A 27292-nucleotide genomic window follows, 5' to 3' on the forward strand; every position below is an offset into this window, starting at 1 on the left:
ACTTATTCTAGCATATGTTTAAAGTGACAAAGGTCCACATAGGGATTCAAATGTGAATCATATGTAACAAACAATAAATAATGACCATAAGCACAAGTTCTTATAAGTGCCATTATTATATTTTTTATTTTATTGTATATTTTTTAAATGAAGATGCTTTCTTTTAGGGTTAGAGGTGTTCTCCCACCTGTTAAACTGAGGGAGTTTTCCAGCTCTAGAGGCTCAGTTTGGCAGCAGATTGGAACAGTGTCCGGTGACTACTACCAGTCTTTGCATGTTACAGACTGCATACGCCAAATGAGTGCGTGCGGTCCCATGCTGTCATCGAGCATGTGAGGCTAAGCCACCCCCGCCATTTCCTATATTTGGATCAGAAGATGGTGCCATCATTACAGTGCACCAAATCTCACATTAGCCGCTTAGTTGCATCTCCTCATTTGGGTGACGATGGAGAGCCAACCTCATCCTCACCTGAAAACAATGGCTCAGTCCCAATTTAAGTGATGGTGTGCCCTATAACTTATAAGTGCAGATGTTCCCAGACACGAGACCCCGTTTTCCCTCCTCTTCACAATAGCACAACACAAACAGGTTTACACAGGTTACACACAAATGACACAGTCACAGAAGTACATTTATTATACTGTTCATAAAACAAATACCTGTATACTGCTGTACACTGCTGCTCAGGGAGGCGCGCTTTTGCCCGGTCACGTGGGCGGTGCGGCGCGCTCTGGTGACGTCTCTGGCAGGCTGTGTGACATCTGGTGGTTGCCGGGGGTCGGACTCTAGGAAGTGGAGCTGGCTGGAGCGGAGCGTGCTGCTGTTGCTGTGTGACACCGGGACTTCACCGCCTCCCTATAGTACTCCCTGCTGCAAGAAACTTATCCGCCCCCCCCCCCCCCGTATACAGTTTCCCCTCAGTCTAATCCCCCCCCCCCCGACCCCTTGCATATAGCGCCTCCGCAATGGCTGACCCGAACTCCATGTCCGTGGTGTCGGATTCCCAGCATGCTGCAAAGCTGCTCCAGGTAAGTCCTGCGTGGGGGTGCACTGCACCTCCGGGTCTGGGACAGCTGGGAGAGTTAGCCCAGCTCGCCCCCTCTGGCGGACATGGAGCCCCTGATCGCGACCAAAAAAATTTTTTTTTCTGCGATCCGCTTATAACACGATCGCATTATGCGGACCCCAAACCGCGTTATAACGGGATTCCGCTGTATTAGTCCCAGTGTCCAATGTGGAAGCCACTTAGGCCAATATTATTCCTAGCATTGCGTAGGAGCTCTTATCTCAAAATAGCATTTAGGCCGCGTTTGGGACGCGATCGGGACACGGATTCCCACATTTCCCTCCACTGCCGCGTTGACAGTACGTCTGGCTACATCTGTACATCTGTACATGCAATTTAGAGTTAACACCTGTTAAATTAGCCCATGGACAGACATACTATAGAGAAATAACCTGTTACATAAGCACACCTGCTGCTGTATGTGCCATTGCAGTCAAATTGAGTTGCTGTGCAATAGTGCCCCGATTAGCACTATCACAGTTCAATGAATATCCCCCTTAGAGTGAAACCTATCACTTTACATTGGAAGACAGATTTGTTTGTTTTTTTAACATATGAAGTCTCAGAAAGTGGCAATCTTACTTCCTTTCCCAAACAATGTTTCCCATTGAAATATCAATTGTTGTTCAGAACCCGAAAATTCCAATATTTCAGTTCTCTTGGTCCTTTGGGCCTTAAGATCTATGTAAATAATGGTATAAACAACTTTTACATTATTTTATGAATATTTTATGATTTTATATATGTATGAGTATATAATCACATTATATCTATAGCATATGCCTACATACAGCAGGTGTATATATAATATACAGTATATTAATTACACGTGGTGCCTGTGTACTACTGTCTAATGTAAAGAGTAGCGTTGCCTAATTACATTTTACACCTTTTTTTATTATGTTGTCTGATAGTACAGTGACCAACACTTCAACCTGCTTCCCATATCCTTACTAAACAGTACAAATCAATAGATTTAATCATGCATCAGTAATATGGATAGTTGCTGTATACTGTATTACCATGACCAATTATTTCAGACTTTGTTACCGTCCACTGGCAGCTATTTTCCCAGCCCATTTCCTGCTAATAAAAAAATGGATTTGTTGATTAAAAGAACAGAATGCCTATTTTGGTCTGGTTAGCTTTTCCATTTACCATTGCTCATTTTCCGTCAAGCTGCTTTCCTCTGTCTGTGATTAACAATGTGTATAACGCACTGAATCTAGACCCTTTCAAAGTTTTTCTTATCTTTCCATGCATGTAATAGGCTATTACTGTTTGCTGGGCTATGCTGTATTGTACTATACCGGCACAGCCCTTTCATACTAAGGATTATCAGGCATACAGGAAACTTGTAATTTCTAATCAGATAGGCATATGCAATTTTAAAAGTCCTTTAAACCCAGACATATGTTTGTATGGTAATGTATGTTATAATGGGAACGCTTCTGAATGGGGATTTTAGATTTTGTTGCAGACTAATATCTAGCTGTAGACCCATCTGTAGGACCGAACACAACTGTCGCTGCAAAAATCTCTCATACCCTATCGAGCGGAGGCAGAACTGTCTTAATAGACTTGTCATTCACAGGTGCTCGGCAAGAGCTGCCATTAAAAAGGTGGGGTGCACGAGCTTGAAATCAGAGAGGACAGGTCACAAACCTCCACGTTGTTTTATTTCAACCTCGCCCATCCCACCTTTTTAGTGGCAATTCTTGCTGAGCACCTGTGAATGACCAGCTATTAAGAAGCTCTCCCTCCATTAGAGAAGTTCTGGGAGCTTTTTGCAGGTGCAGCAGTGTTAGGACCAACAGATGTACCACACCGTGACGTGGTTGCAGGCTTAAAATACTTTGGCCAAAGAATTGAACTAAATGACCCTTGCTTATGAGAAGATAAACAGATAAGTATTTAACTACATATTATGTCAAGTTAGATGTAGCACTGAGCCTTTTTGTCTTGTTCCATACATGGTCACAATCCCAGTAAGACTCATTTTGAGACAAATATATATGATGAGGTGGATTTGGGTTCTGAGGGTGCAGGTGAGGTGTGGGTTTGTAATATCTAACTGCGCTCACTCAGTAACTTCCTGATAAAGGAATATTACAGTATGTCTTACAGTATGTCTCCGCTGACACTGTCCCAAATTAACACACACACCTACCAATCCAATCAATTACGCAATTGCCAAGTGCACAGAATGTTCTAACCTAGCCCAGCAATATTTCCAAACACCAACAGCCAATTGTATGTCACAAAATTATTTAAAACCCATTAAATTTCAGGCACGTTTAACAATAAAAAAGAGACTTATTGTGCAACCTTATGCAGTCAAATGTGCTTCTGTATCATACGTTGTATAGCAAAAGTTACTTAATACAAAGTAAACTTACTGTGTCTAAGAACCAGACAGTTACACATTCATGATATGTAAATGAATGCTCAGAATACAGGGAATGCAAATATAATATCGGGAGAACAGCACAAGACATTAGTTTAAAGGAATCCCTGCTCAGAAGATCTTACTATCTAAGACTAAGTTGTCACATCCCCATTCCCGAAAGATGCACACCTGACAGGTTTTTACCATAACCTGCATTCAATTCACTTGCATACTTTAGTAATGATTGGATATTATAACAATATGGCTTGTTTGCTGTGCTTGAGGACTAAATAAAAGTACAAGAAAACAAAAATGGCACAATCATACAATTCTGTAAGCAGGTGACGCCACCAACGATTAAGGCAGCACTATACTTTTGAGTTAAACAGCCTAAAAGTAACAATTAAAATGTGTTTGTTAAATAGCTTTAGCCGCTCAGGCATATTTTTTATCAACTCTCTTTGGTTACTATTCCCCTTCCATTCTGGGGAATGTTGCAGGGCCTTGTCTGTACTCTCCTTTTAATGCATGGCTAAACAGACTTGCAGCTCGGCTGAAATACTATTGGCGCATCTAATTAACAAGTAGTGTGAGAATAATTTACGAGACAAGCGTGTATGTTTTATTTTTGCATTGAGTGCCCAAATGGCAACAGACAGGTTTAAATGTGGTGTGTGTGTATATATATATATATATATATATATATATATATATATATATATATATATATATATATATATAAAAGAAAAAAAGAGGAGAGAGCGCACGCCCCATAGCATAAAAAGGTAATTTAATGAGGGAAGGGGGGGTAAGGGGGGTGGTTAAAATGCACTCACAAGGGTACAAGTAATAAAGGCATTGTGTGATTATAATCACCACCATCCGGTTCTTGCTTTGTGTCTTTAATGCAGTCCGGTCTCGGAACAGGATGGGTCCGCGTCCCAGCTAGTAGAGAAGGCCAACGGGTATCATACGTCCTTAGAGAGTTCAGGAAAGTGTGGCTCTGTATTCCTCAAGCCTCCGTAGCATCGGCGCAGATCTCGGTCTGTTCTCTGCGCTGTATGATGACGTAATGTCGTAGCGTCTGACGTAATGACGGTCCCTTACGCGTTTCGTCACTCGGCGGGTGACTTTCTCAAAGGGCGGTACTGAGAGAGGGTCTGTCCGCTATTTAAATACACGAACCAATGCCGCTTAATCAACAGAACGCCCCTCATCAGCTGTTGATGCTTGCAACTCAATACAATTGTCCACAATACTAATACACTCTAAAAGTGCCTAATAAAAACTATTTGCCTCATTGAAGGCCACACTTTCCTGAACTCTCTAAGGACGTATGATACCCGTTGGCCTTCTCTACTAGCTGGGACGCGGACCCATCCTGTTCCGAGACCGGACTGCATTAAAGACACAAAGCAAGAACCGGATGGTGGTGATTATAATCACACAATGCCTTTATTACTTGTACCCTTGGAGTGCATTTTAACCACCCCCCTTAACCCCCCTTCCCTCATTAAATTACCTTTTTACGCTATGGGGCGTGCGCTCTCTCCTCTTTTTTTCTTTTAGATTTCCTGTGGACGTGGTTTGTCCATCTTTGAGAGCAGCCGAAGTTCCCCTGCACAAGTATCCATTTCATTTTGGACTTACAATTGAGGACTGGTTTATCCTTTTTCTTTAGTTATTTGTTTTTTCTTTTTTTAATTATAATAAGCATTTTTATATATATTTTATATGTACACAGTTGTTTAAGTTAAGTGTTTAGTCTTGTTTACATTCCAGGTGTTTTATGAGTATTTGCTAGCTAATTATGTACTATTAATAGGAGTTCATTCTTAATTTATAATCCTATTTTCACTTCATACTATATTACACCCCCCCGTTTTTTATACAAATTTTAGATTAATAGTTTTGATTATACCCAATTGGTTCAGAGGCGCAGCTTTTTCCTTTTGATATATATATATATATATATATATATATATATATATATATATAGGGAACCATGTTAAAAATGGTTTTTGAAGCAAAAAGTGGCTCACTTGCATGTCATTTCCCAGAATCCTTTGCTGCAGTGGAAGTGCTGTGTGCTGGGTGATAATGGTGAAAGGCGGGGTTGCAGACCTGCTGGGGTTGCAGACCTGCCTAAGACATGCAGATGAGCATACAGTTGTGTAGCGGTCATGTAAAATGCCTACAGTCATCTCTCCTGCTGGCAGCAAGGCCTGGTAAGTGTGGGCATGCCAGCAGTAATCATGGAGGTTTTCCCTCACACCCTGGTGGGGTGCCCTGTGTATGGATGGGACTGGTCACATGCTCTGACTTCATGGTTAGTGATGTCAGAGGTGTGTCAGCCTCAGAAGTTACATAAGGCACAGCACTGTGTCTAAAAGTTAGTTCTGCTAAGAGGAGGAAGGAGTGAGGCTGAGAGGAAACTGTGTCCAGGGACCTGGCACAGGGCAGTGATCCCTGCGGGGATAGGGAATCCCTATCTAAGGAGAGATACACCTTTTGAGGGAAGCACAGAGACTGATCATGAGTGGCTAGATTATCTGTACTGCGTGGGGCAGCTAGCCCACTCAAGACAATAAAGATGTTCTCATTCACCAACCCTCTCGTGTACATGTGTGGAGTGAGTGTACAGAGAGGGGCACCACGGAGGAGTTCCTCAACAGGATCATCCCCTTGCGGACGCAGGGACCCTGATGAGGTGGAGGCGCTGCACTCGAACTAGGTGAGACTCAGCACACTACCTCAGCTGCCTGTCTGACGGGTCCTCCCCACACACCATCATGCGGGAGACTCAGGAGTCCTGTAGCCAACAGGTGCACCATCAGGCATATCTACACTGTAATGGGGTCCGGTTAGACCACAGGGGCCAATGTGAGATTGGGTGGGTCAGGCCGGGCCAGAAACACCGTTACATTTGGAGGCGCTGCTGAGAGCAGATCTGTCATCAGGACAGGCTCTAGCTAGGCACACTGGGAAACAGGGAGAGAGTCTGCTGCCACTCTGTGCTGCGTAGGGACGGACCTAGGGGTGGTCAGGGGGCTGACAGGGTATTGTCAGTTCGCAGGGACGACCTAGGGGCCTGAAAGGAGTGAGGGGTTTGGAGCCGGGCTATAGCTGACCGAGTCACCTTGAGGCAGTGCTAGTTGGTAGGATGCCAGAAGGGATAGCCTGTTAACTTGGTCAGGAATCCTGGAGAGGGTCTGCGCTAGGCTGACCAAGAGAGGTAGACGCCCCAAGTACTGCATGGCAGAGCCAGAGTACCTAGCCCATTCCAGACACTCACCGTAGAGAGCACAGACTGGGAGGAAGGAGTCACAGCAGACACTGAGAGAGTGAGCCTAGCCTGAGGTAGTGCAACACTGGGTCACACCTAGATAAGGTACACATGTGGTGGTGCATCTGAAGCTAATCTTTATTGTACTGGTGTGGTGGCTGCCCCGCAGAGCGGAGCCCCATGTACAGTAACAGCAGCGAGAAAATGGCGACCGCAAGAATGGAGGATCCGCGCGGTGCGGATAGTCCAAAATGGCGGACGGGGGCTAATGGAGAGAGCGCACATGGTGTGTGTGCGTGTAAAGAGGACATGGGACAATTGATGAAGCGGTACTTCAGTCTTCGTCAGGATGACGGAGAGGATCTACCTGGGTTCCTCCTGCGGATTGGAGCCGTCTTACAGGAGATGCGAAAGGGGGATCATATTAAGGCCACTGAGGTGGAGGTGTACTTTTGTGATCAAATCCTGAGAGGAGCGATACCTGACCATCCTGTCGTGGCTAAGATGCGGTGCTCCTGGATGCGGGGTGTCCCCCTGTCCTTCGGGAGGCTATTGGGTGAGATAGAGGAATATGAGGTTGCAGCTGCTGCGAATATGGATTGCAGAGCGATCCAAAATGGCGGTTCCCGCTACCCGGGGAGACCGCGTGGGCCAGTTGCAGAAAATGCTGCAAATGCAAAACTTGCAGAAAGTTGTCCGGGATTGGCGCCAAAAGAAGAATTCCACCCTGTTGGGGATAAGGGCGCGAAATCGGAGGCCACGCCCCCCAGGACTGTGAAAAGTTCAGCCCCTGTGCCGGGGCATCCAATTAACTTGTGGGACCCTCCCCAAATATTCACCAGGGGGAGGGGTCTCTATCTCTGCCAGCCAAGACCCGAGTTGTCTGAGGGAGGAGCTGGGTGTGAGCTTCCTGTCCCACAGTTGCGAGCTGGTGAACAGGAGAGACCACTGTGCAAAGTGTCTCCCGTAACCAGCACAACAAAGAGCGAGATGGACATTGGGGTATATCCCTATTTATTGCCAGGAGGCTCCCTGGTAGTAAAGGCGGGGGCGGACACAGCCATGCTGACGGCTGAAGCCCCGCGTGCGGCCTGCACCGAACCAGTTGATCCCGGAGAATGGGGATCGCTCCTAATGATCAGAACGGAGCCTGAAGAGAGAGGGGTCTACAACCGCGGTGAGAACCCGGAACCTCACCGTCGGTCCCCTGCGGGAGTGCCACTCCCCGAGTCGGAGTTCGGCTCCTCGGAAGAGGAACAAGCGACCCTAACGACGGTGGTGATGCGCCTACCGGCGGACCACTACAGCGGTGCGGGAAAAGAACCGGCACTTACCTGTGTCGCGGCGGAGCGGAGTCTCGTGTCGCCGGTGCAGAGACAACCGGAGCGGCGGAGTCCCACGGCCGTGGTGACTTACAGCGTGGAAGGAGAAGATTCCATCCCGAGTCAACGGAGCGGTGAGATACATCCTTACCCTCCCCAGGCGCCGGTGGTGGCAACGGAGGAGGAAGGCCTAGCCCAGGCCCGAACGGAGCGGAGAGCAGAACCATCACTTCCGGCGGCGGATGTCGTTGTGGAGGAAGAGATCCCGCTTGGGGATCCATCGCAAGATGGTGGAGTATCCGGTTCCGGTGATGACGTCACTTCCGGCGGAGGTAGCGGAACGATCGGAGAGATGACAACAACGCCTCGGCGATCGGGCCGTGCTTCCCGATCACCTGTGTCAACAAAGAGCTGGCAGGCTGCGAGGAGAGCTGAGATGGGTGAGGCCCAACCAGCGGCACGTCCGCACAATGATACGGGACTATCCGAGGGCAGAGAGCGGGTCGGAACCCCGCGGATGCCCATTTCCTGTCCCTATGCCCAACCCCATGCCCTAGGTAAAGCCCCTGTCCCTGTCACCTTTTCCCGTGGGTTCACGTCCAGTTTGGGAATGTCGGGAGGGTCCCAGGGAACCGGTGAGGAACGGACTGGGGAGAGACTGAACAGTTACGCTTCAGAGGGGGGTTCCAGGGGTGGAGGGCAACTGGGTATGGCATCGATGGCCCGGTGGGTACCTAATGTAACCGATTCGGCAGAGGAAAAGGTACCGGGATCATACCTATGGTCCAAGCCTCGCTCGGAAAGAACCGCGGGGATATCTTCTTGGGGGAATACAGAGGAGGGGGACTCACTAGAATGGGGGTCTGAGGAACGTAAGGAGACCCGATGGTGGGCAGTAGGACAGTTTACACCTGCGCAGAAGAAGAGGAAGATGCAGGAACGATGGTTTCAGATAGGTCAGCATAATATAGAGCCTATGGGGTCTGGGATATTATCTGACCCCGTGGACACAGACGAGCCCCTGTCATGGGTGTTGCCAGGGAGGGCAGGGAACGCAGAGCTGACTAGGAGCAGCCGGGCCGAGAGGGCTATTATAGCTAAGTACAAAGCGTCCCACAGGTTGGAGTACCTGTATGTCCCTGAACCCCTCATGGAAGGAGAAATTGAGTTTAAGATGGGTTCCACTGGTGAGGATAGGGGATTTGGCACTGATGAGGAGGAAGGATCAGGGGAAGAAGATTGGGATCCTGGCGGGTTACATGAGAAGTGTCGCGCAGAGGGTTACAGCATTGCTGCTTTAAGCCCAGTGGACCATGCTGTGCGCAAGCCACCGTAAGAGGGTATGGTAGTACCAGTAATGGATACTCCATCAGGGAGTAATCCGGGTTGTAATCATCCAAAGTTAGGATGTATCTGTTACTATGTGTGATGAAGTTATGTACTGTAATGTTGTGACTAATTATGTATGTCATTCATTTTACAGTGCTTCCTGGAAAGAGGTATACAAATTTAGGTCCCAGTGAGGACGATGGGATTCACCAGGGGGAGAATGTAGCGGCATGTAAAATGCCTACAGTCATCTCTCCTGCTGGCAGCAAGGCCTGGTAAGTGTGGGCATGCCAGCAGTAATCATGGAGGTTTTCCCTCACACCCTGGTGGGGTGCCCTGTGTATGGATGGGACTGGTCACATGTTAGTTCTGCTAAGAGGAGGAAGGAGTGAGGCTGAGAGGAAACTGTGTCCAGGGACCTGGCACAGGGCAGTGATCCCTGCGGGGATAGGGAATCCCTATCTAAGGAGAGATACACCTTTTGAGGGAAGCACAGAGACTGATCATGAGTGGCTAGATTATCTGTACTGCGTGGGGCAGCTAGCCCACTCAAGACAATAAAGATGTTCTCATTCACCAACCCTCTCGTGTACATGTGTGGAGTGAGTGTACAGAGAGGGGCACCACGGAGGAGTTCCTCAACAGGATCATCCCCTTGCGGACGCAGGGACCCTGATGAGGTGGAGGCGCTGCACTGGAACTAGGTGAGACTCAGCACACTACCTCAGCTGCCTGTCTGACGGGTCCTCCCCACACACCATCATGCGGGAGACTCAGGAGTCCTGTAGCCAACAGGTGCACCATCAGGCATATCTACACTGTAATGGGGTCCGGTTAGACCACAGGGGCCAATGTGAGATTGGGTGGGTCAGGCCGGGCCAGAAACACCGTTACAGTTGTATTTACATTTGTGTATATATATATATATATATATATATATATATATATATATATGTATATATATATATATATATATTCACATGGATATTTTCCTTAATAAATCTAATGTTCTTCAGGACTCTACAATAGTTGTGCAGCAGAGAGAGTGATAAATAGCTCCCTTACGTGCATAACAATGTAATGATCACAATCAAATCTAAATAAATTGACAGAATAAAGCACAACCCGAATTTGCAATTTTATAAATAGTCGGTTAATTAGACATTTTGTAGTTGTAACTTCCCTTGTTACTCAAGGGACTCAGAGGTTATTGCTGTGCCCTGTAAGATTCTCGAGTAGTGCAATGGTTAAAGTCAGCTGCAGGTGATTATCACATACTGTACAGCTGCTCATTTAATGACTTGCCAGATGCTGTTAGCAGTGCAGACAAAAATAGTGCATGACAAGGGGAGCTAATAAATAAATGAAGTCGAAGTGCCACAATAGCCATAGCGTTAATTCAATCTCTTTAAATTTGCAGTTGCATAGTAGCTGGTCAGAGACCAGATAGCCTGTCGTGGCAGATTATATTCATTTTATATATATATATATATATATATATATATATATATATATATATATATATATATATATATATATATATATATATATATATATGGGTTTTTCTGCGTATGCACCTTAACCCTGGCTGTGCTCAAAGCTGTGACCATGCAGCAAGCTTAAGCCTATAGGGAACCATGTTAAAAATGGTTTTTGAAGCAAAAAGTGGCACTGCGTGCTCATTTGCGTGTCATTTCCCAGAATCCCTTGCTGCAGTGGAAGTGCTGTGTGCTGGGTGATAATGGTGAAGGGCGGGGTTGCAGACCTGCCTTAGACATGCAGATGAGCATACAGTTATATTTACATATATATATATATATATATATATATATATATATATATATATATATATATATACACACACACACAGTGGTTGACAAATCACCAAAAAATCTACTCGCCACACAAAAAAATCTACTCGCCACCTACTGCACCGACACACTTTATTCGAGCAAATACCCAGTATGTACCTGGCAGATACCTGGAATGCGCCGCTCCTAACCTCTGACAAGCCCCGTTGCGTTTGCCTTCCCAGCCTGGGTTCATGCCTGGCTGACGGGCGGCTGATCTGTTAAATGATAATGATTAGGATTTAATTGGCTGCAATGCTTCGCGTGTCTACCAGATGGCATAAATTCATGAATTGTAATGCAGTATATATATATATATATACTGTGCAGTATTGCAGCCAGCGGGAATAAAATGCTTCAATCCCTGCCTGGAAAATAACCCAATGCACTCGGGCAGAAAACAGTCACAAACCTCAATACACCCGGGTATACCCGAATTCGTGGGACTAGCCGAGCTCGAATAAAGTGTGTCGCCAGTGTAGTACCAAACGTGTGCTGCTTGGGCCAATATTTACTCGCCCGGGGGTTAAATCCACTCGCCCAGGGCGAGCAAATGTATAGGTTTGTCGAACACTGTATACACACACACACACACACACACACACACACAACAAAAGACAGGGATTGCCCAATGCTACATTCAATTGACAAAACATATAAAGTAATAAGTATAAAGTTTAAATACTTCAATAATAATAATAATAATATTTACTTGGTTATTTAGTTAAACCCTTTGGCCAAGGCGTCATAAGCCTGCATACAACGTCAAAGTATAACCAAAATTAATGCAGGTCCTACACTACACTCTGAACCCTTCCCTTTACCTGTGTAAGAGGGGAAAGAACCGTAGTAGGTCCTGTTCTTTGCAGCAAAGTGAAAAGACCTCCCAAGTTAAAAAGGTGCGGAGGAGTGAGCTCTGGGGGGAGGTGCCACCTTCCTCCATTACAACTGTTACCAGTCAGAAATTGATTAACACACATTCCCAGCTACCTCAAACTCCCACACCCACCACATCATGAATATATATTTATGTCAAAAAGAGTGCTACTGGGCGTGGCAAATGTATACAACAAAAGACAGGGGTGCCCAATGCTATATATATTTATTTATTTATTTATTTATTTTTCCTTTCTATTTTTCTTTGTCTGGATCCTTTCCCATTCCCAGTCTATCTGTCCGTGTTGGTTGGTGGAATGAGGAGAGAAGTGGTCGGGTTTAAAACAAAAACGTGATTGCTCATTCCGGTGAGTTATTGTTGGACATCCCTATATTCAGGCCAGATGGGTGACATGAGAGGGTGTGCAGCAGAAAACAGGAACTTTCCTTGGATGCATGCTGCCCCGCTGTCTAAGTTTAGTATAAGGCTTGTTTTCCACTTCCCAGCTGCCCTCATTTCACTTCTGCCTTCCTTTTATCAGTTCTAAAGTCCAACAATATATAGGATAATCCCCAATGTCCAAATGGAAGAAAAAGCAGCACTCCAGGAACTTGAAGACATGGTATCAGCTTTATTACATCTCCAACTTTCACTGTGTTGAATTGAAACGTTGGAGATGTAGTAAAGCAAAACCGCTTCTTCAAGTTCCTAGGGTGCGGCCTTTTGTTGCATTTGGACATTAGGGATTCTTCCTTTTGATCTAAGCACCCACAAGTATTTCTTTGATTATGGGTGCAAACGCATTTTTCATTGAGTAGAGTCCACAACATGGCATTCTATTTAAGATAGATAGCTTCAGCCAGTCGTATGTAGTATGCAGTATGCAGTTGCTATAATTCCATGCAGAGAACTTGTGCAGTTAGCTCTTGTAAACTTTGTTTTGGAAGGGAGGTATCCAATCAGGACTAGTAAAAGCTACCCTATCTCAGTGGGGTCCAACCTCAACCTTAGGGGCTCCAAATCAAATAGACTTACTGCTGCAGTAGTCTAAATAGCATACAGTACTTTAATGACTTGAGAGGCTGTGGAGCCATTTTGCGTCTCATAAAAATAAGACCCCAATTTAGCGTTGGCCAAAAATAGGGACAAAAGACAGCATATGTTGTGTTTGTTAACATACTGTATCAACTCAACGGGCAGAATGTAAACGTATCTATTCCTAATTTATTTAAATCGGCTAAACCTGGGCACACACATTAAGTAGCACCTGTTTTATATTAGAGTTCAATGTAGAGTTGGATTAATGGCTGTTCCTAATTTAAGACCCATTCTTGATTATGCACCTATGGAAACAGATGCTACTCAGGCTACAAGATCAGAACCCAACATTAGCAGCACTGAACATTTAATGCCACCGCTATTTTGGCGATTACGTGTTAACTTTAAGCCTGTCTCCTTGTATTAACCATACGGGTGCCGGAAGGGTTGCGGCAGGAGGGTGCCCCAGCCCCTCCGGTGCATCGCGGTCACATGACCGCTCCTGTGAGCGATCACATGATCGCGTGGTCACTGAATTTGTAAACAGAAGGATTCCAATCCCCCGTGTGCCAGATCACGTTCTGCGCTCCGTAGGATCGCCCTGGACAAAGAGTTGTAAAAGGCCACGAAGTCGCCACTACATCATGAGACCCTTGGAGTGCCAGACTTAATAACGTAGTGACTACATCTTAGGGCACACAAAGGGTTAAGCCTACTACAACTTTTGATTACCAACATGTGTTTACTGCTATAAAAATATTCATTAATATTGGCTACAATGGATTGTGTGCTCTTTTGTTGACAAACAAAATGTAAATGTATTTCTATACATAACATTTCCATCCTAGTTGGAATACACGAAGCATTTTTGTGATTATATTCTTTATGGGCCAGAACCACCAAGCTCTGTTAAATCAGGGATCATAGTGTGGCGTACCTAAACCAGTAACAGGCATTATGTTCCCTGAGTTAACATAGTATTCTCCAAGCTAATCACACGCAAAAACAGCGTCTGAACTAAATCTTATTAGCCTAGGCTTAAACTAAGTCATGTTATTGTATGATAACGTTGCATTATCTTCCCAAAGCGTGACGTTAAGTGTGTATTAGTGTTACTCCGATTCAGACCTTGCAATATTAGTCAAATCCTAGACTATGTTGTTACAACACCCATGCCCTGCAAAACCCCTATATATAAGGCCTCGCTTATAGTCCTGGCTACGATGACGCAATGTCGTGACGTCATCCATCGCTGTTGTAGCAGCGTTTTTTGCCTATAGTGTACGAGACTAATGAAAAAATAAATTTTCATTGACTTCAGGGATTTTGGTCGCGCCTACTATAGGCTATGCAATGTTCTGATAACGCCTCATTTGCATGTCATTTGCATGTCATTATCATGAACGGCTGTCATAGTTAAAGTGAAATGCTCTTTACAGGAGAAAACATGGATTAACCTTACGTTATTGTCCTGTAAGGATTCACATTAGTCTTAAATTGACGCTAAGTTAGGTTAACATCACGTTTAATGACTTAACTGAGCTTGGAGGATGTGACTGAAATAGCAGAAAACTTTAAATAAAATCAGGGTGGTGGGCAAATCAGTTTATCTTGTGCTTGATAATTCTCATTGCGAATGAGACAGAGAACAAGGAGGTTGGGCTGTAAGTACTATATAAAGATTGCTGCAAAGGATCTGCTTTGTAGTTACTACTTCTGAACTAAAGTAAGATTGTGCTTTACTGTAGTGAATATAGAAATGTATAACCATGGATTTATATTTTACGTGGATATTTGAAAACGGTTCTGCTTCCACTAAGCCATTCATCTAAATCTGTATCTATTCCCTTGTAGAAGACCGGTAAAGACCAATCAATAAAGATGACAAGTCTTTGGTAATGATATTACAACCTAACAGAGGAATAATGCACTAATGCGTTTTAAATGCTGTCGTTAAATACTGTCGGAAGTCAAAGCAAGATTCAATACTGGGAAAAGTAGTAATGAATTGGATCAGCTGAGATTCACAATAAGAAACAAGATCATTGTGTTATTTTTTTCTTTTGTGCTTGGTTTTTGCATCAGTAATATGGTAACAAGCTTTGTTAGTTTTAATGTTTCGCCCAATGAACTGTTGTAGCTTTGACAAAAAGCAGCAGTTACCTTCAGCAAGCCTGCTTTTTAAGTTTTTTTATTGAAGCTGAACTGGGGAATCTTTGTTCTATGACCGTGTTACTTTGCGAGACTTCCCTAATACAAAAATGTTTTAACTTTTTAAATATTCATTTCTCTTGTGTAACAAAGTAAATGCAAAGACGCCTTCTTAGCCAACACATTTGTAGTGTTTGAACAAAATAAATAGCCAAGAGACCAATTATTTCAGCTTAAATAAAAACAGCAAATCACATTGACTGTCGATTTAGTAGTGTTAAATCATGGGTTGTAACTCAGGATCTCTGGAGATGGTTCAACAATTATATCTGTTCAGTTAAATATGCAGATGTGAGACCAAACAGCCACTCATTTCTGTATATATTTTTTATGCTTGATTAGTGTCTCAGTCCCTACAAAGAACTTTGTCCGTGTTGAGCCACCTAATTTAAGACAGCGTTATAAAATATGCCTTCATGTCTGACATGAGTTTCTGAGATGATTTAATGATTTATTCAAGAAAACGTTAGTTTCCTATCTTTTCATTCTATTTTTCTCTTTTGTTTAACGTTGTTAGTTTTCTGGACCTGAAGAAGACTAGATGGAGCAGGACGTGGAGAGCCCCATCTCTGTCCGGCAGCCCAAAAAGTTGCCAAAACAAGCTCGGGAGGATCTGCCCAAACAAAAGTGCAAAAAAATAAAAATCCAGAGGTATGTTCGCAAGGATGGGAAGTGCAATGTCCATCAAGGAAACGTGCGAGAGACCTATCGCTACCTGAGTGACATTTTCACAACTTTGGTGGATCTGAAATGGAGGTTCAACCTGTTTATTTTTGTCTTAGTTTACACTGTGACTTGGCTCTTTTTTGGAATGATATGGTGGCTTATTGCTTACATTCGAGGAGACCTGGAACATATCGGAGACAAAGCATGGAACCCGTGTGTGGATAACCTCAATGGGTTCGTCTCAGCTTTTTTATTCTCAATAGAGACGGAGACAACCATTGGCTATGGCTACAGGGTTATCACGGACAAGTGTCCCGAAGGGATCATACTTCTGTTAGTCCAGTCAGTTATGGGTTCTATTGTCAATGCTTTTATGGTTGGTTGCATGTTTGTGAAAATATCCCAACCTAAGAAAAGGGCAGAGACTTTGGTCTTTTCTACCAACGCTGTCATCTCCATGCGGGATGGGAAACTGTGTCTGATGTTCCGAGTTGGTGACCTTAGGAACTCGCACATCGTGGAGGCATCAATACGAGGCAAGCTAATCAAATCCAAACAGACAAAGGAGGGGGAATTTATACCATTGAACCAGACAGACATCAATGTCGGGTATGACACTGGGGATGATCGCCTCTTTTTGGTTTCCCCGCTGATCATAAGCCATGAAATCAACCAACATAGTCCTTTCTGGGATATTTCAAAAGCTCAACTACCCAAAGAGGATTTAGAGATTGTAGTCATTTTGGAAGGGATGGTGGAAGCGACAGGTAATATGTTTCTTTAATATTTTCCCTCATCCATACAGTAGCTGCAGTTAAGTTTCATTGCATGCCGGCTGTAATGATATTTTCTTTCTGCATTCAGTCGTGAAAATGAAAACACCATAGTCCAGGAGACCTCACCGAGTAATAACATGTCATACGGTGTGTCATTGGAAGGGTCTGCTGGTCATCGCTCTGCAGAGTTTACAAGCAGTAGAAAGGTTAAAGATCATGTTTCCCAAGATTATATTGTTTAGAGAAATAGTTTGAAATTACAGTCTTTCTTTTGGTATTTGCATGAAATATCACAATATCACTACCTAGTCTGTTTTACAACCCATCTTTTAGATGTTCATCTACAACTGTGTCGAGTGTGATGCACTAAAAAGGGAAGATGCTATTTTGACATTTCTTGCTAAATCGTATGAAGTTTCTCCATTGTCACAAACTATAAGGCTGCATCCCTGCTAGCGCTGAGCGGGCGACGCTTGCAGCGATTACTTACATATATAGATATATGTAAGTCCCCGCTCCCGCTGTGCGCGCTCACACATGCTCACAAGCGCCCGGCAAAAAAAACTACTTTCCAGTGCGCTCAACTACACGCAATGCTCCCCACCCGCGTGCGTGTAAATGCAGGACACCCGGCGCTCATGCTTGGAGCGCTGTCCAAGCATGAGCGCGCTCAGCACCAGCGGGAACTCAGCCTTAATCACTAATACAGCAATAGAAAATAGTTTGAATAGAAGGAATGGAGGCGGAGTGGTTAGGAGAGAGAATCGCACTATGGGTGGCATATTTCCGGTGACTAATAACTATTTATACATGTAAGCTTTTATCTTAGCTGAGCTTTTCAGGTTTCATTACAAACTGAATTAGAAATGACACAGCAGATGAAAGACAAGAAACTATTTTGTTAGAAATGTCTGCTTTGATCTACAGTAAATGCACCCCCCCCCCAGAAAAGACCAATCATGCATCATTAACACTTAACCATTGCTAATAATTAAGTGGTTTACAATAACCGTATAACTTCCTTTATTGTTGGCAGTATAAAACATTTTACACATGTGTAGCCCCGGTCCCCGGCGGCTCCTAGAGACCCCCCTCCTTTGGGGCAGCGCGGTCGCAGGTGCCGCCGGAGCCAGCGACGGACACGCTGGCTGCTTCCAAAGGTGGGGGCCGGAGCAGGGAGCGGTGAGAGCCTTAGGAGGCTCGGCGGCGCACCCGGCTAGAGGGGGCCGCCATTGTAGTTGCGCGCGCATGTGCCGGGGTCGCGCATGCGCGGAAGAAGCCAGGGAGTTGCGGCAGCCATTGAGTAGTCACGCATGCGCAGTGATAAGCGCGCGAACGCTAGCCTACCAGGGAAGGCTCTTGGAAGGGACTACAAGTCCCATGAGCCTCATCAGCGCCCCATGTGATGCCAGGGAGCCAATAGGGCTGAAGGATTGCCCTGCAGACAGGAATAGATACATTTTCGCTGGCTTGAAGCTTGTTAAGCCGTTGGCGCCAGGAGAAGCTAGGGGAAGGAGGTAGGGTGCAGGAGTCAGTGACTCCCTGCACTAGGCCAGCAGCCCCCAAGGCCCCAGCTAGCCCTGAGTCACCCAGTAGTTTGAGTTGTGTCAGGGACAGCCCCCAGGTTAGGGACCCTGCCACTTACTATCTAGAGTCAGTTAGGGGCCCAGCAGACGCTGCGCGTCCGTCCAGAGGTTTGGGCCCAGACCTTCGCTGTTGCTTCATCAGCCATCCGGGTGGGATCGCCCCGGACAGTAGTTCCTGTGTAAAGTCGACATCAGGATCCTTTGTGAAGTTCCTTGGCCGGCCCGGGCACCGGAGTGCCCGGCAGGTAACCTACAAGTGCACCAACGAGTCATATCACATTCACAAGGGACATAGTGGCTGCGCAGTCACACATATCTCTCTCACTTGAGGGTGGGGTTAATACTGTGTGGGGTTACTGAACACTGGGTGGGATCATCCGGTGGAGGTGGAGGTGGAGGTAGCGTCCTGCGAGACGCAGTAGTTAGTGTCTCCTCTAGAGAGGGACACCTGTTATTATATGCAAAAGTACGTTTCCTATGCTCACAAGTAAAGTCATTGGTTGTTTTACATACTGTGTGTGGAGTGATATATATAGTGTCCTGCGAGGAACCACTCCCCCTCTGGTGGGAGCCATCGCAGGTGGAGGCACTGCACCAAGTACGAGGTTCTTCATATTGTGTCATACGTGCCCCAGGCTCTCCGTGGCGGAGGCTTAGGCCTCCTGTGAGCCTAACAGGTAAAGCACCACACTGGGTAATGCATATAGATCCCCGCATATTGGGGGGGAATATGGGTTACATTTTTGGGCGATTGGGGGGGAATATGGGTTACATTTGGAGGCACTGCTGAGAGCAGACCTGGGGTGCCCCAATAGTTGTAGAGTACCAAAAGTACGCAAGGAAAGATGTTACCAACCACAAGCCACGAGGTCCATATCTGGGCCAGTACGGTTCAGGAGCTGTATAGCCAAGTGAAGGCATTGGGGAATGGCCCCGCTCATGAGGAAAGGAGTGCCCTTCTAGAGTCCCTAAAGGAAATCCTGGGCCTAGACAGAATGTCGGCAGATCAGGAAATATGCCGGGCAAATGCCCTACCAGAAGGCTACCCCCTTATGTATGGAAAGAGCCCTAGTGTAGTTGAAAGGACTGTAATCAAAATGGAGGCTCCATCAAGAAATGCTAACAGCGAGTCCCACCTAAAATGGCGTCTCGCACCGAGTCAGGAGAGCACACATGTTGCATGCCACCAGCCTGCACAAAAATGTTTTGCAGAAACTTGTCCGGGTCTGGCGGGCAAACCCGAGCCCCGCCCCAGCGAGGTGAGTGGCTCAGCACAGAGACAGAATATGCCCTTGATAGAATGTGTCCCTCTTTTGGATTCCCCCAGGGGGAGGAAGCTCAGTGATCCCTAGTCAGTAACTTCTGTCCCCCGTAAGAAAGGCAAAAGCTGCCGCAAACAGCATCCTCAGTTGTATGGAGTCTGAAGAAGAAAGGGAGGGGACGTACCCTTTCTGTTGTGCCCAGGTGTACAAAAGGACTTGAAATTGTCTGGTGGTATGGATCTTGACCCCTTTAAGCTACCGGCAGAATATCAGGTGGCAGAAGTGGATGATGAGGGATGCATACAATGTGTCTGTAACCAATGTGACTTTCGAGGTGGCAAATTGACCTGGGGACCCCAGTGTGCCTGCTGCGGAGCACAGTTCCTGAAGCCTGTGTTGCTGCGGCCTACGGAACCCGCCAAGAAGGAAGCGATCGACTTCCATACTGGACATGTCAATCCCGGTAACTCATCTATCCCCCTCACCGACGTTTCGGAGGACACTTGCCCTCTAACCGTGGTTCCAGATCCAGTTCCAGAGTCGGCCCCAGAGCCGGAACCAGCAGAGAAAGATGTGAGTGGCCTCTACACACAGAAGGGAGGTACCCCCTGCTCTGACTTTCACCCCTGGCTGTATAGAGTCGTACGGGCTCCAACGTCAAGCTTGCCACTGGTAGTGTGCCCATGTGTAGTCAAAGATTGGAATGTGAGTGGCTGGGCGGACAGGTCCTCTACACTACCCGTAGCGCTCACGACAACCGTGCTAGATGGGGAGGGATGCCTGTAAGGCTGTCTGAACGAATGCGCTTGCCCCGTCGGTGAATTGACCCAAGGGCCCAAGTGCCCTGACTGTGAGGTACAGTTCCTGAAACCCAGACTGCCACAGCCTACAGGACCGCCAGAGAATGGAGAATTATCCCGTCTCCTGGAGGAAAAGGAATCTCTTGTGAACCAGCTGAGCCGGGGCAAAGCTTCCTTCACCCAGACCATTGAGGAACTGAAGAGGCAACTAGAGGAGGAAACCAAGTCGAAAAATGCCCTGGCGCACGTGCTGCAATCATCCCGGCATGACTGCGACCTCATGCGGGAGCAATATGATGAGGACCAGGAAGCCAAAGCCAACCTGCAGAGGTCTCTTTCAAAAGCCCACGCCAAGTGCTCCTCACTGGAGAAGACCCAGCACCGTCTACAGACAGAGATTGAGGACCTGGTCAGTGACCTGGAGAGATCCAACTCCGCAGCTGCCGTCCTGGACAAGAAGCAGCGGAACTTTGACCGGATTCTGTCGGAGTGGAAGCAGGAGTACGAGGAAATGCAGGCCGAGCTGGAGTCTTCGCAGAAGGAGTCCCGCCGCCTGAGCACCGAGCTCTTCAAGCGGAAGAACGCGTACGAGGAGTCTCTGGACAACCTGGAGACCCTCTGACGGGAGAACAAGAACCTGCACGAGGAGATTGCAGACCTCACCGATCAGATCAGCGCTAGCGGGAAAATTATTCATGAGCTAGAAAAGGTGAAGAAAGCTCTGGAGAGTGAGAAGAGTGATATCCAGGCAGCTCTGGAGGAAGCGGGGGGAGCGCTGGAGCATGAAGAGAGCAAAACTTTGAGGATCCAGATGGAACTTTCTCAGATCAAATCCGACGGGGATCGGAAACTGGCAGAAAAAGATGAAGAGATCGAATGTCTAAGACGGAACCACCAGCGGGCTATGGACTCCATGCAGGCCAGTCTAGATGCAGAGACCAAAGCCAGGAACGAGGCCAGCAGGCTCAAGAAGAAGATGGAAGGTGATCTGAACGAGATGGAGATATCCGGTGAAGAGGCCCTGCCCGGTGCTTACTTCTACGCAAAGGATCATCAAGTTCGTCTGTCTCAAGACCCAGAGCTCATGATGTATCCCGAAGGCATCACTTCAGAAGTGGCTAATGGAGCCAACAAAGACTGTGCTGTGACCACCCTGGTAACTATTGCCTTCTTCATGCGCAACATGGAGCGTTTTGTTCATCATGTCGTGGACAGAGGAAAAGGGCAGGACCTCCCGGTATACCGCATGTGCGAGGCAGATGGCTGGATAAAGGTCTGGCCAAGAGACATTGCACTATTCCTTCCACCAGGAGGAGGAAGTACTAAGGAGCCAGCGACTGTTACCTCTGAGCATGATCTTCAAGAGATTATCACGGCGGAGGCTCACAAGAGTCAAAGTGAGGTACCCCCACATGATCAGTTAGGGGCACCCCACGCTTGGTCTTGGCAAACAGCAAACCCTCAGCTGGCCTCGGGTACTACTGTGGTTGTTATGAGGTGTACCATGTCACACAATGCCCATGTGATACGTTGTATATTCTATGTACTGCATTTTTATTATATAATGTTTGTACATGGTTATGTCGGCTAACCAAGCGAGGTCGTTGGGATTTCACCAGGGGGAGAGTTTAGCCCGGGTCCCCGGCGGCTCCTAGAGACCCCCCTCCTTTGGGGCAGCGCGGTCGCGGGTGCAGCCGGAGCCAGCGACGGACCCGCCGGCTGCTTCCAAAGGTGGGGGCTGGAGCAGGGAGAGGTGAGAGCCTTAGGAGGCTAGCGGGGGCCGCCATTGTAGTTGCGTACGCATGCGCTGGGATCACACATGAGCGGAAGAAGCCAGGGAGTTGCGGCAGCCATTGATTAGTCGCGCATGCGCAGTGATAAGCGTGCGAATGCTAGCCTACCAGGGAAGGCTCTTGGCTCAGCAGCGCCCCCTGTGATGCCAGGGAGCCAATAGGGCTGAAGGATTGCCCTGCAGACAGGAATAGATACATTTTCGCGGGCTTGGAGCTCGTTGAGCAGTTGGCGCCAGGAGAAGCTAGGGGAAGGAGGTAGGGTGCAGGAGTCAGTGACTCCCTGCATTAGGCCAGCAGCCCCCAAGGCCCCAGCGAGCCCTGAGTCACCCTGAGTTGTGTCAGGGACAGCCCCCAGGTTAGGGACCCTGCCACTTACTATCTAGAGTCAGTTAGGGGCCCAGCAGACGCTGCGCGTCCGTCCAGAGGTTTGGGCTCAGACCTTCGCTGTTGCTGCATCCGCCATCTGGGTGGGATCACCCCGGATGGTAGTTCCTGTGTAAAGTCGACATCAGGATCCTTTGTGAAGTTCCTTGGCAGGCCCGGGCACCGGAGTGCCCGGCAGGTAATCAACAAGTGCACCAACTAGTCATATCACATTCACAAGGGACATAGTGGCTGCGCAGTCACACATATCTCTCTCACTTGAGGGTGGGGTAATACTGTGTGGGGTTACTGGACACTGGGTGGGATCATCCAGTGGAGGTGGAGGTGGAGGTAGCGTCCTACGAGACACAGTAGTTAGTGTCTCCTCTAGGGAGGGACACCTGTTATTATATGCAAAAGTACATTTCCTATGCTCACAAGTAAAGTCATTGGTTGTTTTACATACTGTGTGTGGAGTGATATATATAGTGTCCTGCGAGGAACCACTCCCCCTCTGGTGGGAGCCATCGCAGGTGGAGGCGCTGCACCAAGTACGAGGTTTTTCATATTGTGCCATACGTGCCCCAGGCTCTCCGTGGCGGAGGCTTAGGCCTCCTGTGAGCCTAACATGTAAAGCACCACAATGGGTAATGCATAAAGATCCCTGCATATACACCCTATCTGCGATTGGGGGTGGGGGGAATATGGGTTACATGTGTTTCACTTTCACGCCTACCTGTTTTATTTTTTGTATTATCTTGTATATTGTCAAATGCCAAGTTATGCCTGTGACCTAATACAGCAATCCATTGCAGTTAGGATTCTTGAGCAGAAAAGCTATCTATTGTAAGCTCTGCTTGTGAAGCTCAGCACTCAATATGTTAACAGTGAACATCAGGCTGGCTTGAAATGTGTTTTTTATGAATAGATGATTTAATCTAAACATATGCCGAGGAAAAAGCCCACGGGCCTAGCAAGTTTCACTGAAAACCAGTGGCACATACACAAATGGTACTGTACGTCACATTAGAAAAACAAAGTATGTATAAAAAGCATGGCAGGGGTTAACAGGAGAATGAGTTGTGATCAGAAGGCCTTCACTGCATATTCTGAGCTGTACAAAGGAAGGACCGTTGCAGAGCATTACAGCCTCAGCCTAAATAACACAAACAGCTTTAGTCAGTGCTGCTCTACACCGGATAAAATATCTAAAGACTGACTAATTCTAATCTGAGGCACATTAAGAAAGAAGCATAAACCATTATACTATTCCAAAATAAAAACATAGATGGTTAAATACAAAAAACCAGTGCACAACGCTCATAGTATAATATCTTTCGTAAAAAATATGAACGAAAAAGGTAAGTAATCTGCGTACATCAAAGAAGATCTTTTAAGCATGTCATGTGTCAATACATGTGTTACCAACGCTGCAACAGGTCTGGTCAGGGGAGGAACTTCATCCATCACGCATTGGAGGTTTTCCGAAGATGTCTCTCTATCCCAGGTAGGTGTCTCCACACCAGGGGGGCACAAGGTATCCTCCTCGGGATGATGTAAAGTTCAGAATTGTCCAAAAATGCAGATCAAGGCATTCCAACCTCTGGTAATTCGTTCTCTTCCTGAACCACAGTAATGAACCTCTATCATAAATCACAACACACCACCTAAAACGGCGTCACTAGCAGCGTGAGCCGGTGGTGTGTGTATAGCAGAAAGCAAAAAACAGACAAAGATGCCCAAAGCTACTTCCAATGTGAAAAAAATACACAGTGCAATACCTATATATTCTCTTGAAAAAAAGGTCATTTAGTTTAACCCTTTGTCCAAAGCACCTTAAGCCTGCTGCCACTTTCAAGGCATGACCGTAGCAGGTCCTAACACTTCCTGGGTTAAAATTCATATTAACCTGTATAATTACAGGAAGAATGATCACATTGGATCTGTCGTAACCTGGCAAAATGAAACTGACCTGCCAACTTGGAAAGTGGGGAGGGGCAAGCTTAAAGCTGGGGGGGGGAGGGGCCACTGCCCTCCCAAAAGCAGCTGATACCAGCTGCACACAGTTAATAAACACACAGATACCTAACAAGCTCTGAGAATCCCCTACCACTACCACATAATATATATTTGTATATAAGTGTCAAAAGGAGTGCTAGTGGGCGTGGCTAAAGGTATACAACAAAAAACAAACAAAGATGCCCAAAGCTACTTCCAATGTGACAAAAATACACAGTGCAATACCTATATAGTCTCTTGAAACAAGGGTCATTTAGTGGCTTGGGACCCAGTTTGGCGGTGCGCTGGTTTTTCTCTTTTTTCCATTTGCCTTCTGAGACCAGCATCTCCCTACCAGGCTGCACGCCTTCATAGGACATTGGCAAAGGGGATTTTGTGAGTATCATACATTACTGAATACTTATTGTGAGTCCAGGAACCATCCCAATGAGGGCTTGATTCAGGTTAGGTTTATTTTAGCCTTTTTCTTACCCTTCAGGGATTATTGGTTCTCCTGGGGACTTTACATCAATTTTCTCACATACCCTCATGTCCTATATTGCTTATCTGTTTATTGCAATCATACAAGGGATCAAGCGTTGAGCGCCTTTATCACTTCCATTGTTGTTCTATGCCATAATACACCTGCCAGAGCAGTAATGTGCCATAATACACCTAGTGCTGGGAGACACTTTAAGACCTGTGAACGGGCTGTATGGTGTCTTCTGACATAGCACTGCTTAGTAAGTATGGGCCTGAATCTATTGTTTTCTGTTCATTTATTACACATCTAAACAAGTTATGTTCATTGATTAAACTGTCGACGGCGATCTTTGTCCTGTGACGGAAATCTGCAGGTACCCCAAATTGATGTTATAAATGACAACAGTGAGCTCCTTCAATCTGGAATTTAAAAAAAAAACAAAACAAAAAAAAGAGATTCTGGGAAATCTGCGGTCCTTTTATCTACTACTTTTCTGACACCAAAAACATGTAAGAGCCATTCTCGCTGTGTAAGCATCATTTAATTTACTGCGGTGAAGCACTAGAGTAGTATGTCACTTCCTGGTACACCGAGGAAAAGACAGAGTGGGCTGTGGACCAGTACCAGTGCGCAAACATTGAGATCAAGAGGGGAGTCCAATAACAAATATATTTCTTAGATCACACAGGATCAAAGTTGAGGTAAAAAACACACCTACGCGTTTCGCGCTGACCGCGCTTTATTAAGGTGTCCACACATAGTAAAGGTTAGCACATCTATATCCTCCATTGATGTGATGTCATGAGTGGGTGACTTTTCGACCAGCGTGACGCTGCAGGTGTCTGCCCCTATTGGTTCTGAGCAGAGAAAACTTTATATAGACAAACAAATGAACAAGGACAAAAACGGAACAATTATAATACTATCACTGTGGGTAAAAAAGGTGCTAAAGGATACTAAGGGGACTGATACTAGAATAACACATAACATCAATCAAGCAAGGCCTGCATTCCGAGCATCCTGGTATACTCTGAAAAGTAATGGTTAGATGGTAATGATATTTCCACACTACCTGTAGACTAAGGAGAATGTGTCTGAAGATTACACAATTTGCCTGATAGAGCTCGTTAAAAATCCTTTCCAGAACGTTCCACTGGCACAATGTATAAAAGTGTTAATCCTGTTTCCTGCATTTTGATGAAAATCTTTGAGTAGCGGAGGATAACAGCACCTGAACCTGGCAGATGGAAATAATACAAAGAAGAAGAAAAACTGCTGCAACTCAAAATGCAAATTCGGATATATTGCATCATTAAATTGGTCCAGTTCACTTTCTGAAAGTTCCCTCTAACTGTTAAAGTAAAAGCAGCTAAAATATAAAAGCAACGTTGGTGAATGGAGATAAGGAAAAGACAGAGGTACCAAATAAATTATTTGCCTCTGTATTTACCAAGGAGGAGTCAATGGCAAAAATATACATTGCAACAGGAGTGTAAGAGATGCAGAGGTTTAACACAGAAGACAGATGTAGGGGGGAAATAATATATAGTTTTTTTTAGCAGCCAAGGTTTTTAACAAAAAAAACCACCGATTATATGTCAGCCAACAAAAGAACGATACCTAGCTCACTTTTAGCTGACTAATACAAGACCGTAGTGCAGACCTGTCAAACGAGCCGTGGAAAAGGGAACACTCTTGTGCAGTCTGGATGTAGAATCATTGTACACCAGTATTCAGCACCCAGTGGGGCTACAAGCTGTGTCATATTTTCTACAGAGTAGAAGTGTCTTCCATCTCACACACAACCAATTTGTATGCGATCTCCTACAATATGTGCTCACACACAACTATTTTATCTTTGATCAGAAAATCTACCTCCAGGTACAGGGTACCGCCATGGGCACTACATGTGCCCCAACATACGCGAACCTGTACCTGGGTTGGTGGGAGAAACACACTATTTTCAGTGATCACCTGACAGAATATAAGGATAATATCGTCTTATGGATACGCTATATTGACGACATCCTGGTCCTGTGGCGGGGAAGCAAAGATCTATTTCAGAGTTTTGTGAAAATTCGAAATACCAACAACCACAATCTCAGATTAACCCATGAAATAAGTGAAGAAAAATTAGTCTTCCTTGATCTTTGTGTGCAAATAACAGCTGATGGTTAAATGAAAACCTCCATA

At 46.0% G+C, this 27292-nt stretch overlaps 1 protein-coding gene across 2 annotated transcripts in view; it reads left to right on the top strand.

Moving 5' to 3' along the window:
* KCNJ6 (potassium inwardly rectifying channel subfamily J member 6) overlaps nt 1-27292 on the top strand; it is a 270546-nt gene that overhangs the window by 199613 nt on the left and 43641 nt on the right. For both annotated transcript variants that reach the window (XM_075593752.1, XM_075593753.1), the window contains exon 2: nt 15889-16804. In XM_075593752.1, coding sequence (XP_075449867.1) covers nt 15913-16804 — 892 coding nt within the window. In that variant the 5' untranslated portion in view covers nt 15889-15912. The remainder of the gene's footprint in view (nt 1-15888; nt 16805-27292) is intronic.

This window comes from Ascaphus truei, chromosome 3, assembly GCF_040206685.1.
Source record: "Ascaphus truei isolate aAscTru1 chromosome 3, aAscTru1.hap1, whole genome shotgun sequence".
Lineage (NCBI taxonomy): Eukaryota > Metazoa > Chordata > Amphibia > Anura > Ascaphidae > Ascaphus > Ascaphus truei.